At 41.6% G+C, this 14056-nt stretch overlaps 1 protein-coding gene across 2 annotated transcripts in view; it reads right to left on the reverse strand.

Annotated features, from left to right (window-relative positions):
• The window catches only part of ACTN4 (actinin alpha 4), a 78328-nt gene extending 64520 nt beyond the window's left edge, over positions 1–13808 (reverse strand). The window contains exon 1 of one of the 2 annotated variants that reach the window (XM_074219022.1): positions 13546–13808. In XM_074219022.1, coding sequence (XP_074075123.1) covers positions 13546–13707 — 162 coding nt within the window. In that variant the 5' untranslated portion in view covers positions 13708–13808. The remainder of the gene's footprint in view (positions 1–13545) is intronic. The other variant, XM_074219020.1, reaches the window with a different exon arrangement.
• Between the last annotated feature and the right edge of the window lie 248 nt (positions 13809–14056).

Below are 14056 nucleotides of genomic sequence, written 5' to 3' on the forward strand. Positions count from 1 at the left end.
ACATTTTCCAAGTTTGCTGCCCTACTGCCGGTTAGGGAGAGGCCAGGCCACTGACATTCTCTTCATTCTTTTGCCTTATTAGGCTGTTGATATGATTGTTTTGGGGGAGATTGAGGCTAACTTGAGGAATGGTAAGCAGGAAGTGACTGGGGAGGAGGGGGAAGGGGGGATGGAGGGAAAGAGAATGAAGCAGGATGCCAGAACCTTAGGAAGTGCTGCAAGAGGAACAAAGCGCAGCTGCTATTGGATTTTCCAAAGGTTTCTGCTTACAACCTAGGGAGGAAGGTTAATACACCTTTCCACCTTATTAAGCTCATTCCTCGATAGCTATTTTTAGGGTTATCAGTTTGAAACCCTTCCTGTTTCACAAACACTTACCAGAGGTTGGCTGGCATTAAGTCTGTGAGCAGCTCTCACTTCAGTTGATAAGAATTTTCTGTTTTGAGAAGGGGGGTGGGGAGGAGTAAGAGAACAGAATTACAGCTGACACTAAGTATCAAGTTGGATTATTCATGAATGAGCCTCCCTGGCATTTGCAGAGGCTCATCTAGACAAAACTGAGTCCAAGTGTTATAGGCAAATAGGAATGGGTCCTGGAGTACCATAAACCTGCAACAATGAAACAAGGGGCAATGGCACAAGCAATGAAGTCTGGCCCCCAGCCCACAGTTAATTGGAGACTGTTAAACTGTGTCACACTGTATCAAGAGAGTCAAACTTAGGTTCTAAACAGGCAGAGGGGCATTTGTTCCAGAATTGTTATTTAGCATATTTAAACACATTTTCGGTAAAGGGGATGTGTTCATTGTTTTTGCTTTTTAAAAGCCAACAAACCTTCTGTGTAAGCAACAATTATGAATGATGCATCAAATTCGAAAAGTAAAGTAGCAAAGTAATGGCTATCTGTATACCCAGATTTCTGACAGAAGAGACCTAAGCACCAGCCTCCTACTTGACTGCTGAGGTGTCTCCTATGTATGAGACCCAGGCGTATTTCAGCACACTCCAGGTCTCGTCTCCCACACAGGGCCAAGCTGAGAAGCTGGCCTGCACTCACCTCCATTACTCCCCACAGCCACAGCTCTGGCCCTGACATTTTGGATAAATCCCAGGGGCACATCTCTCATCTTTCATGTGGTAGCACTTCAAAACTAAAGGCCAACATACTTTTGAAAGACTTATTCTCACAGTTCCTAAGAGTGTGGGATCAGATCACAACAAAGTTTTCTGACTTGCACCCAATCCCCTAAAAAAGGAAGAAGCAACACTTTCTTTCACTACAAGCAATACCATCCCCAATTGGAACTATTACCTCTGGGAATGAACACCTTCCTAAAATGGTTTAATCTTCAGAAAGGGAAAAACACTTTTCCTCTAAAGGATCACTAGTCATCGCATTCCTCTCCTTTTGCAAGAAAGAGAAGGAAATAAAACCCCTGCTAGATTAATTTACATCATCTCTCTCTCTCTCTCTCTCTCTCTCTCTCTCTCTCACACACACACACACACACACACACACAGAGACACAAAACAAGTAAAAGATCTTTGCTTGTGGCTGACATCCCCACTTCTCAGAGATCTAGATCTCAAAGGATGATTTTCTAACTGCCTTTTCTTTATGACAACCTTTCTTGCCTGCCACAGTCTTCCAAAGAAGGCAAAAACCTACTGAAATCAAGGGAAACAATAATTTTGCCAGTCAAGTCTGGTGATCTTATCAAGAATTCAATTAGCAACTACAAGCCTATGAGGGAAATTGCTGTAAGACTTAGTAAGTCTAAGTCATAGCCATGATGATTTGAATGAGGTTTAAACACACAGGAGAGAAAAACTAGAGCTTGGCTGAATAGACAATAGAATTTTTAAAATATCACTGACCCAGGAAACAAAATTGCACTACTCATACGCAAAGCTAGTCTTGTAACTTTACCTGCTATCCCCACTAATGTTCTCTCCATGAAGGACCACTGTCAATGATATTATCTTAGGGTCCAGACTCCTGCTTCATACTCAATAAAAGCATGCACGCAACACCTGGGGAGGTTGGGAGATGGGAAGGACTTGAGATGTTTTTTTTACATCTTTTGCCTCAATGTGCAAAGTGCTGTGAAATGCTGTAAAAGTGACACACTGTACCTTCTTTCCAGTTTGAGGTTGGTCCACCAGAGTTCCCCATCAACCTCATTACCCAGAGGCATGGTGGGAGTAAAGACTAACATACCAATTCAGTGGTGTGTGTCTGTATCAAACCAGTACTCAAATAAGATGGAGGGAGGGAAGAGTGCTTACTCTAAACACACACACACACTCTCTCTCTCTCTCTCTTCCCCTCCCCCTCCCTATTCCCCCTCTTCAGGGCCCTCACACCCAAATATTTCCCAACTTCCCAACACCCCACTGCCCACAGAAGATCCAATTCAGCCTTTCCAGGGAGGCCATAGAGAATTTTAACTCACCTCCTTCATGAAGGTCTCCATGACTGACCCCACCTTCCCTGGTTCACTCTCTATAGTAGGGCTCCCTTGCACTTCTGTTCTCAGTCAGGAACTGTATAGTATTATTTGCATGTAATGATGGGTTGCTTTGTAACTCTATTTTTCAGCTATCTCATATGTGTGTGTTCTAGATTAGAAGTTCCTTGAGAGTAGGGCCTATGGCCACTTTCTCAAGACTCAGTTGAAAAGCAGCTCAGCACTAAGCTCTGAGCAGAAGAGGCATTCAAGAAAGGCTGCTCGGACTAGCTGGCTGGTCATATTTCTACCTGATGGTTTGACTCTAGAGCCCATGCAGCCCCACTCATATTACAGGTGAAGCTAGTTCACTGTAAAAAAGAGACCAAGTCTAGTAATCACCCAGCAGGAGGGCATATCTAGCCAAATGACAATTGCTTAAAATCTTTCAAAGGCTCTTCCAAATCTTCCAAGACCACCTAAAAAAGATAATTACAGCACGAAAACCTTTCCTATCCAAAGGGATAAACTTGGGACTATGTCAGTTTGTCATGAATACCACCCCAATGGAAACTTGCAGCTGTATCCATACTAGGGAAAGGTATGGCAATATAATCCAATGAATTTTCCGTTCATCAGCCTCAATTTTTCCTTTTTCCTCATTTAGGGGCAATTCTTTTAAAGGAGAAGTTTTAAAAATTTTGTCTTTCGGGGGGAAAAGGGAAAAAAGGTCTATCTCTCTTTCCAAACAGCATTTAAAAGATTTAACAAGTTCACATGGTAAAGGGGGAGTGGGAGGAACAAGATGACCAGAACTAAAACATCCTCTGTTTTCAAGCTCTCACTACATTCGCTTAAGTGGCTAAGCAGGTTTGTCAATAAAAGGTTATTTTATCTGATTGTTATTTTGCACTCTTTTGACGAGGGAGCTTTGGCCTTCAAGTTATAACCAGGACAGGATGAAAAAAAGTTGCTATCAGGTCCATTCATACATGCCTTTTATGAACTTATCTCCTCAGATGATGTTTGCAAAGTTAATACTGTGGGACATATTTTCAAGTTGTTTATAACCTGCTACATTCTCTTTCCATTGGGAAAGTAGTAAAACAAGCTTGACAACTTGCATCTTTGAATAAAAGAGTTGCTGATGCAACAAACACCATAATACTACTATAATTTTTTTTAATCAGTTGGGCACTTAGTACTTAATGCTTAACATTAAGATAAATTGTTTTCTAGGTAGTAGAAGCAAGGTTTTTCTTCCTCCTAAAATTGCCTAGTTCAGGGGAAATAAGAAAAATACTCAAGAAACTGGGATAGTGAAAGAATAGGGGTCCAAGGGAAGAGCTGATTTAAAATTAAGTCAGTTTCTTGGCCCCTCTACTTCTAAAAAATGACCCACAGCCTTTGAAAGAGACATTTTGGAAACTCAGCAAGTAAAATGAGAATTTTTTTATTTCTTGGTTATACTGAAAAGTCCTACCTTGCTCATGTGGAAAAAAATAAACTTTGCTTACTAGAAAGCTATACTACAAAGATTTTGACATAAACCCACAAGTCAATAGCTACTGAAGCTCTAATCAAGGTGCCTTCTGCAGAAATGATCAAAAAGATAATTTAAGTTATTAGACTGTCTGATGCTTTGAAGATATCTGTCTAAACTCCCATCTGAGAAGTTTATTTTTGCTGAGTCCAAGTCAAGAACAGTCCCTGGCAATAGCTTTAGGTGGCTCTGATAAGAGTCAGAGATGGAAGTTGTTTTTGTGTAGACATAAAACCCAAATCAGTCTCCTTATTGATACATATTTAAAGAGACATCACCAAACTTACCTAGGGCTTCCATCAAGGAGCCAGACACACTTTAAAAAAAAAACCCACAAAGCCAAAGTCAGTAAAGACCACAAGAAAGACTTGCCAACCCCTCCCAGCAAGTTGCATGACACTATGGTAGAACAGCTATATGCAACTGGAAGCCTGTTGAGTGTGATTCATTTCCTGGAGAGAAAGCTTCCTCTCTCTAGGTGAGGGACTGGTCCACACCCTTCAGCCTAGTTGGGAAAGTGCTTTACTCCAAGTCACATAAACCAAAGGCCCACCATCAAAGACATCATGGCCCAGGACAAAGTCTTTTTTTCTGAAATCAAAAACACCTGGGATCAAATACCAGTTTGGCTATTTACTTATTTATCCATGTGACCTTGGAGACACATCCCTTCACCTCTCCAACTCTATTTCTTCACTTGTAAAATGAAGGAGTTAAGATTAGATATCTTGTCCCCTTCCAGGTTTTAGTCTAGGATCCTGTGATCCTACTAGGTGTCAAGGAACCAGAAGACTATCTGTGTATATGTCATCTGATGGTGTAGCCTTTGGTGACCACTTAGCTATGAACCAACAGAAAACCACTAACAACACTAAGACAGTGGGACTGGCAAAGACAACCAGTGGCCAGACAGACATAAAACAATCAAGAAAGCCTGAACTATAACCCGACCTCCCAGAGTGAATCAGCAGTCAAGCACAAACCATGCTTGGTATGCTCAATGAGAAAGTGCATTTATTTTTAGGAAAGAGGGATGTCTTCCAGCTAGCCCTAGAGCCCCTTAGCAGGCCCTATTTGGCAAGAATTATTTTTCAGTTATTTATTAAAGAGGCCCAGAACTTTTCAAATCCAATGCAAATGCCTAAGGAAACATAATGTTATGCAATTTGCTCCTTTCATGGCCAAATGTTTGTCCTTCTCAAATCACTGTAATACTTTTTACCACTAACAGTGCATAAAGTTTTATTAAACAATTATGGAGTTGTGTATGAAAAATGGGGGACCAAGGAAAACAAGGCAATGCTACTCTGGGATGGCAATCTCCTAAGATCCATGAAGAGAGATCACCTTGAACATGATGCCACAAGGCTCTACCACAACTGTTGAAGCTTCTTATCCAAAAAGTATGCCCTTTCTTACTAGATTAGGAAGACTAGTACCAAATCAGATTTTGAAGATTTTAAATTTAGATTTCTAAACTGGAGCTTCTTCATGGACCAGACCTGGCAAACTAGACCTAAGACACATAAAAACTTAAAAAAAAAATGTTTTTTGAATGAATAAAGGCAAACGATGACAATGAAATAAGAAAATACAACATTAAAATTTTTTTATTTTAAAGTTCTTGTCACCTCAACTAACGGAAATGTTCAGGCTACCATAAGGTGGGATAGGAAAAAAAAACTAAGATGTAGGAGAGGATGAGGCTTAGAAATTTACTTGTGGAATGAACTCTGCTTGAGGGTTTGCAGAAAATCATAAGGAATTCTGTGTACAAGCCAGACAACTTTTTGGTTTGTTAATATTTATAAAAAAACAGTCAAAAAGATATAGATAAATTTAGCCCTACTGTTAAGGAGTCACATAGCTAAGATTCCAAAACAGAAAACTCCATCAAACAGACATACCTCAGCAAGAAAACCACTAAAATCTGCCTGGTTCTGGCATTCTGTCTCATACGCCACCTCCCCACCCACCCACCCAACAGATCACTTAAGACATTTCACCTAACTGCTGAATATAAGATTCCTCTAGTCCAGCATAACTATAAGAGCATATTATTCCACTGCTAAGCTGGGTAAAAAAAGTTTTATTTAGTTCTCATGCCAGAGCACTTAAATACTAGTCTAAACCTGTTCAGCCTTCTATCAATGTTTTTTATGGTTGAGTATTTTCACAATAAAATTTACACTTTTCCAAGTTTTAAAACCATCAATGGGAAATTCACATTGATTTGTCAAGAAAACCAAGATTTACTCAATTTACCATCTTTACAATGGACCTATTAAATGCCTGTGATAAAGGATTACAGGGGTTTTAAGAATGCTACTAAACAGGTGGGCAATTTTCAAAAATTATTATCTTCCTTTGGTTTTTACTTCACAAATCATTTCTGAATCTAGTTATTCCCTTTCACCACCACACTCTATCCTCAATTACCTCTTCCTCCCCCAGTCATACCATATAACAAAGATTTTTAAAAATAAATACATAAAACAAAACCACTCAGGAAGTTTATAATAACTCCAGTGGTAGCTGGGCTCTGGTCACTTATAAGCTCCCTTCCCTTATAGTAGTAGGAAAATACTAAATTAAGAGGACTTAGTAAATCTAATTGTAGTCCAAACTCTGACACTAATCAGTTGTGTAATCTCACCTCTCTAGGTTTCAATTTCCTAATCTATAAAATGAGAGTGTTAAATTACCTGGTCTATCACTTCTAATCCATGAATAGCTCAAATTTAAGATTCTATAATGTCAAGAAATTGTCTTTTTAATGGAGCTCGTTCTGGGGTAAGAGTTCTGTAATTTTAAAATTTTCTCCCTGAATCTCGAACAAATCTCAATATCACCAAGCTGGTTTAAAACTTTGAGCATTTCCCATTATGTTCCCATATCCCCACACAATTTCAGATAAATGCTAACTAAGAGATTTAGTGCTCCAGATAAGATATTCCACATCTTATATTCCATGTCTTGATTCCTCTTCAGAAATCACAAAAATCCAGACAATTGCTGAAAATTGATAATGACAAAGAGATACATGCCTACTCTTTACTATTCAAATTCTTCTTCTGCTTGAGGTCTATTTTCCTGTCTATAAATTGAAGGGATTGAATGAGATTATTTAAAGGGCCCTTTCAACTAAAATTCTCAAGATATACTGGCAACCAAGCCCCACATTACCCAAACTGCCATTTCTACCTGCTACATGTGGTTCAGCATTCAAAAGAAGAACCTACTAGAAAACTAATGATAAATAGCACTCACACCCCACCCCCATCCCCCAACACCTTTGGGGAAAACTTTAAAGCACAAAGCAAACCACAATGTCTTCTTTATTCTAGCCAGAAACTGGAAACACTCAATGTTATTGTATTATTAGCATTCCAGGATCCAATTTTATCATTTCAACATTGTCAACATCCCAAGATGACTTCATTGAGCTACAGAGTAATTCTGCTGCTTCCAACTAATCCTGCTTCATGTCACTGGTTCCAGTGTAAGACAAAGACTCTGTTCTGCTCTACTATTTTGAAGAAAAACATTTAAATAAGCCTTTCTTAACTCATAAGGAGGTCACTATTTTTGCTTTTGCATCCTGGACTCTAATATCAAACTGAGCCAATCAGTGGGCTAAAGAGAAAACTATATATGACTGGCAACTACTGAAACCCAGATCCAAAATATTCATGCTTTAGACAAAATGGCTAAATTTTTTTTAAGATAAATAATTCATGGTCTGGAAACATTTAAACATATACAGCCAAATAGCCTATTGGAATGTCTTATTTACAAGTATCCTATTATATCTGGAACATAAGAACCTGGAGTAGGTTCTAGCTGTGGCTCTGCTACCAACTTGGAAAGTTCTTAGACAAGTCACTGGACCTCTCTAGACCTTAATTTTCCTCATATGAAAAATGGTAATGTTATCAGTTGTTTGGTTTACCTTACCAGCTTGCTATGAGACTATGATGAAAAGGAAAAGTAGAAGCACTTTGGGAAGGAGGGAAAAATCACTATTAACAAAGAATTTTTCTTAAGTCAAGTACCCCTGAGATGTGCTCCTTCCATCAGAGATGCTAAATTAATTTCCTACTCTTTGCTCTATACACCAAAAATATGCTGATGCTTCTGGGATAGCAGGATCCAATACTGTCTAGGGCAGTAACAGGTAGTCTATTGCAAGTTCAATCCACTTCTTTAAGTTTACATTTAAATAAATCAAATCAGGAAAGAGGACTGCAAGTCTTGTCTGGAATGGCTACTGTGAAAAGAATAAAGGAAATGTAAAAAGTTAACCATCATAGGACAGTCTTCCAATGAACATTCCAAGCTAATTTCTTCAAGAGGGAGAGGGGTGTTCCACAAGGAGGAGAAAGTGGAGAATGGGGGAGGGGTGTGTGGAAGAGATACTGAAAGCTAAAATACAACCAAAAAAGGCCCAGTTCAAAGACAAATGTTTCAGTGGGCTATTTACTAAATTTGGGATTTTGTAATCCCAGGGAGACCACTAGCTGGAAAAAACTTCCCAAGACTCATGTAACACTACATTTGCCAGTTAAAATTCGCAACTGCTTAGTTTTGGGTGGAGAAGGGACAAGAAGCATTGGGCTTCCTTCCATCTGTAAAAACCACCATTCCAAAAGCTACATATAGTAACATTTCAACGAGACTGGTCAATGACAAAAGTGAATTTGAAATCAATAAATCCTGAACTTCTCTACGATTCAAGGCTAAAATGTAATCTGCACATCTGAGTATTTCTTGGTAAAATCCAATCCCTAACATAATAGTACTAAATTATCAAACTAGTTCTGTCATGAGTTTTAGTTCATCTCAAAACCAAGTTCTATTGTAGTTTCATTTTAACTTTCAAAAGTTTAAGCTCCCAAACCATCAATGATCTAAAGGCTTCTTTCAAAACCCCCAGATTACAGAATGTCTATTTGCAAAAGCAGGAACTTCCGACTAGGCTTTCTTTAATAGGTCACAGTTTCAGTTACCACTCCAATAGAATCACTAACTTGCTATCATTAGCCTCCGGTTGGAGAGCTTTTGTTATTCTGTAAAAAGACCTGAAATGGAAGGGAATCTTAGGTAGCTAATGGAAACACAGACAGAAGGAACAGGGATAATTTTAGGACAAAGAAGTTGGTTTGTAAAATATTAAGTACCAGTGATCTGGCATATGGAGTAACACTTGACCTCAGATGATCTCAGTAAACTGTCCACAACTGATACTACATCACTAATTATTTTGCTCCCCAAAAGTGAAAAGTGAATGCTGTCTTCAAAACTGGGAAATCTATGACACTTTAAAAACAAAGTAGTGGCAAATTAAAGCTACATTCTAGACAATCCCACATGCCAAAAATGTTCTTAAATGTATTCTAAGGCTAAGGGCTGGTTAGACTCATATACCTTCCAGTAGGAGAATATTTCTACTCAATGTGTGAGGAAAAAAATAAGAACTGACAAATTTACAATAATTTTTTTTAAAATCCACACTCCCAAGGTTTAGATAGGAATCCAGATTTGGCCCAATTCCTCTCATTTCATTGGATATTTTGTGTTGCACCAACTTATAGTTTAACTATCCAGTTCCTTGGGTATTAAATAAGAGAAAATTCTGTTCACATAGGCAGACCTTTGTGGACTTTCACCCCTTTAATTCTTACTGTATAGCTTTACAGGATACCGAGATGTTACTGTTAATCTCCCTCAGGAGAACGTTAAAGCTTTCCCACAAGACAATTTTGATCTGAGAATTCTGGAGATATTAAATAAAGTTTTTAAAATCACTTTCAATGGGCAATATGGCTGCTTCTATTAAAAGGATGACTCAGCTCTTTGCCACTAAGATAATCAAAGGTGTGTGTCTGTTCAAGTCAGAGGACAGACTGGGCAGAAGGTAGCCTAGGGTCACTCTAATAAAACACACCAAGGTTTTAGGAGAACTGGTGTCACTATGCTATACCTTAACACCAAATGCAATTCAATTCAATCAGATGCTTTCCCTAGACATCACCCTCTCTCTCTCCCTTTATTTACAGAACAGTTACTGGCAATTTTATTAATACAATCTACTATATAACCATGTTTGTCCCACTGTTATTTAACTCACACACACCACCTGGGATTCTTACTCCAGATAACACTAAACTTTTAAAGAAGAAAATATAAATAAACTCAATCTTCAGGTCCTCTGATTAGTCTTTCCTTCACCCCTTGATGCCATTTTCACCATAAACTGTCAAGGACCTGATATTGTTCACCAAGTCCTGTTAGCAATAATTAAGATAATGAAACAAAATAACAGATGGTTACCTTGAGACCTTCCATCATCAACCTTAAAAAAAAAGACAAATCTAAAAATTAAAGAACTACTTGAGACTTCAAATAATTAACCAGCACATAAATGCCATTTCAGTGAAGGACTAGGCATTAACCCTAAGTCATCAACAAAGCAAAAGTGTTGCCATAAAAAAATAGTGGGCCTTTCCTTGCTGTAACATGAGGGTTTTGGAATTTGGAGAGACCTCTCTGACCTCCAAAGAGCTAGAAGCAAGGACAAGTGGATCCAGTTGCATAAAACCCAGAAAGCATGGAAGCAATAGTCCAGAACTTCACCAAAGGCTAAGGCTGTTATGTTTTAACCCCTTTCTGTAGCACAGATGATATCCTCCCATTTAAAAATGATGCAGTACAATAAAAGAGGTCTTTGGGAGCACAAATACTTGAGATTATGCCTACTAAACATCTGTGGAATAGACTGAGAATGGGATGAGGAACCCAAGCAAATCAAAAGGTTTCTCAGCGTAATTTTGTCAGACTAGAACTGACTCCTGGAGGCTGCTAAGCTTTTGCATATACAAGTAAAAGTGCCAATATGTTGCTCCTCAGACACTTGCTACACTGAGATTCACCTAGCTGTGACAAACCATACGGGTGCAGAATTTTATTTAAAAAAAAAACAACACCATACACAGACCTCTCCAGTGGACTAGGAGAGGAAGATCTGGGTTCAAATCTCATATCAAACAATAACTAATTTGGATTACCCTGGACAGGTCAGTTTCCCTCTATGTTCCTTAAGTTTCCTTTCTGTAAAATGAAAGGGCAGGATTTCCTGGTCTAGGGTTCCTTCCAGCTTTAAAGCTATGACTTTGTGATCCTGATTTACCCAGCCCTTTTCAAAGTTCACAAAACCCTTGACAGTCATTATCTCACATGGACCCTAACAATAACTCCAGGAAGCTGATATTATAGTAATTATTCACTATCTCCATTTTTACAGAGGAGAAAACTGAAGTGGAGGGGATCAATGATTTGCCCAAGGTCTCACAACTAAGTCTATGAATAGGCATTAAATATCCTCTGCTAAGTAAGCACTGGGAATCCTAAGAAAAGCCAAAGACCACTTCAGGGGCTCATATATCCAGACAAGATCCAGATACATTAGTAATCATCAGCAGAGGGAGGATGCCCAGATAAGAGGGGCAGAGAAGAAACACTTCTTGGAGAAGGTGGTAAAGATTTTAGCAGGATCCTGAAGGAAGCCAGGGGGTGGTCACAGCTAGTGAAATGTGAAGAAATAATGCCTTGTAGGAACAGCAAGGAAACAGGATCACTGGATCAAAGAAAGTTTTTTTTTACATGACCCTGATGTCGTCAAAGGTGTGATTTTGAACACAGGCCTCTCCTGAAGCCATGTCCAATGCTACTCCTCTACCCTCTTTTTATCTTTCATTGTTTCCTCCCTTCAAATCCTGTCACCCTCCCCAAAAAACCAACACAAAACCCAGGATAGAAGTGATAGCAGACCCAATGAAACAGCAAACACAAAAATATTAGCTGTAACATGAGGCAGGAGACAGAGTTTATCCTTTATCTAGCCTGGACAAATGCTGTCAATGTGGCTAAGGGCAGCCTCATGGTATCCTTTCTTTTAACTGAGTTGATGTTAAAATAAAGGCAGATTATGAACCTGCCTGACCTATGGAAGAGGGAAGTTAAAAGGGTAACTAGGTAATTGGGTTTCAAGTTCAGAAAAGTCCAGGATGTCATTCAACAAGCTGAGGAAGATGGAGATTGTTACTAGTAGAGCAATACCTTAACTGCCAAGAGAGAGAGAAGGCAACAGGAGATCTTCCAGGAGGAAACAAAGTACACCCCATTATTTCCCACTTTATCACCCAAGAGAAAAGAATTCTTCCATGCAAAAAACCTAAGCAATACAGATTTGGTACCATATGACACCCATGTACTGTTCTCTGTCTTCTCAAATGTTTTGACAACTTACAACCTCTTTTTTTTAAGTAATGAAGTACAGTTGTGTATAAGTTATTAATAATCTCTAAATAGCAAATTCTTTTCATTTTTCCTCAGGCATTTTCACAATAACCTCACTCTATGCTAATAACTATGATATGGAACATAGTGGCTGGTATGTCACTAGCCCATTTACCAGATGAGGACATCCAGAAACATAAATTCAATGATTTTTATCCCAAGTCTATTCCCACCTACCACACCCAGCTTTTCCAACCATTTTCTTCCATCATCCATGGTCTATTCTTTACTCTGTACTGGAAACAGGCTGATTTCCCAGACACTTCAGCCCTAGAACTTCATTCTCAAGATCCAAGCCTAATAAAGTCTATAACACAATTTCCTCAAAAACGGGTTCCCCATTAGCTCTCCAAAATTAGATTCCTCTCTGGTTGGTGCCTTAACCCCATGCCATCAGATTTTTCTCCATAATTCTCTCCCCCACAATCATTAATCCCTCTACATGCACTCCCATCTCACTCCACCCTAAGCAGCCTTCCTGCCCTTTTCCTTCCACTCAGTGGAATAAAACTTCCCCATGTATACTCCTCCCAACACATCAGACATCCACCTCCTATATGCCCCTTTTCCTATGGGCGGCTTAATGGGAAGGAATTGATCTTACTTCCAAGATCCTGGTTCAGGGTTAGAGATGTTCAATCAGAAATTTCCTACATCACTCCTCAGACTCTACTCCCCCCCCCCCCCCACAAGGGCTCTGACCTTTTCCTCAAACAGCTCAGATCTTTCCACTCTCCAATAAACCAAGACATATTTATTTAAGCACCTGCTGTATGCAGTAGGCCCCGGAGATACAAAGGCGAGTCTATGCCTTCAAGAGGCTTTCACTCTACAGCAGACCTGCCTTTCCCCCCAAGTTCTTTCCCTAGGTCGGTCCCTCCAGAAGCTCCTTGATTGCCCCTTCTCGGACGCCCCCTTCGGGGGCTCCCCCGGGGTCTCTCTGCCTGCTGCTATTCCGGCCGACCCCCTCCCTTCCCATCTCGAGCCCCCAGCCCACTGCGCTTGTGGGGGTCCCGCACGCGCGGGCCGGCTCCCCCCGGCTGCCCTGGCTCGGGGCGCCCGGCCCTACCTGCCCGGCCCCTCCCTCCAGGTGCGGCTCGGCGCGGCGCGGCTGCGGTGCCACCGTGGCCCCCGCGCGCCCCCGCGCGCCCCCCCGCCCCCGGGGGCCCCTTCTCGCGCCCGCGCCCCCCGCACCTTGCGCTGCTGCTTCTCCCAGGCCGGGTCCAGCAGCAGGTCGCGGTCCCAGTCGTCCTCCTGGGCCATGTAGTCGCCGACGCCGCCGCCGCCGCCGTTGCTGCCGCCGCCGCTGCTGGGGCCGTACTGGTAGGGCTGGTTGGCCGCGTGGTAGTCCACCATGGTGCCGCCGGCTCTCGAGCTCGCTCTCCCGCCGCCGCCTGACGCTCCGGGCCCGCCTGCTCCGAGCTGCCGCCGCCGCCTCCTCTGCCGCCTCTGCCGCCGCCTCAGCCGCCGCCGCCGCCTCACACAGACAACCCGCCCTCCGCCCCGCGCCTGCGCAGCCCGGCCCCTGCGCGGCCCCCCCGCGAGCCAGCGCGCCTGCGCACGCCGCCGCCGCCGCGCGCCGCCCGCCCCGAGCCGAGCAGGGCGCCGATGGCGCCTGCGCGGCGGCCCACCTTCCCACCTCGCGCCCCAACGGCTCCCGAGGGCGTGGGGCTGGGCCGGGGAGGGGGAGGGGAAGCGGGCGCCG

Source organism: Macrotis lagotis, chromosome 1 (genome assembly GCF_037893015.1).
Source record: "Macrotis lagotis isolate mMagLag1 chromosome 1, bilby.v1.9.chrom.fasta, whole genome shotgun sequence".
In the NCBI taxonomy this organism is placed as follows: Eukaryota; Metazoa; Chordata; class Mammalia; order Peramelemorphia; family Peramelidae; genus Macrotis; species Macrotis lagotis.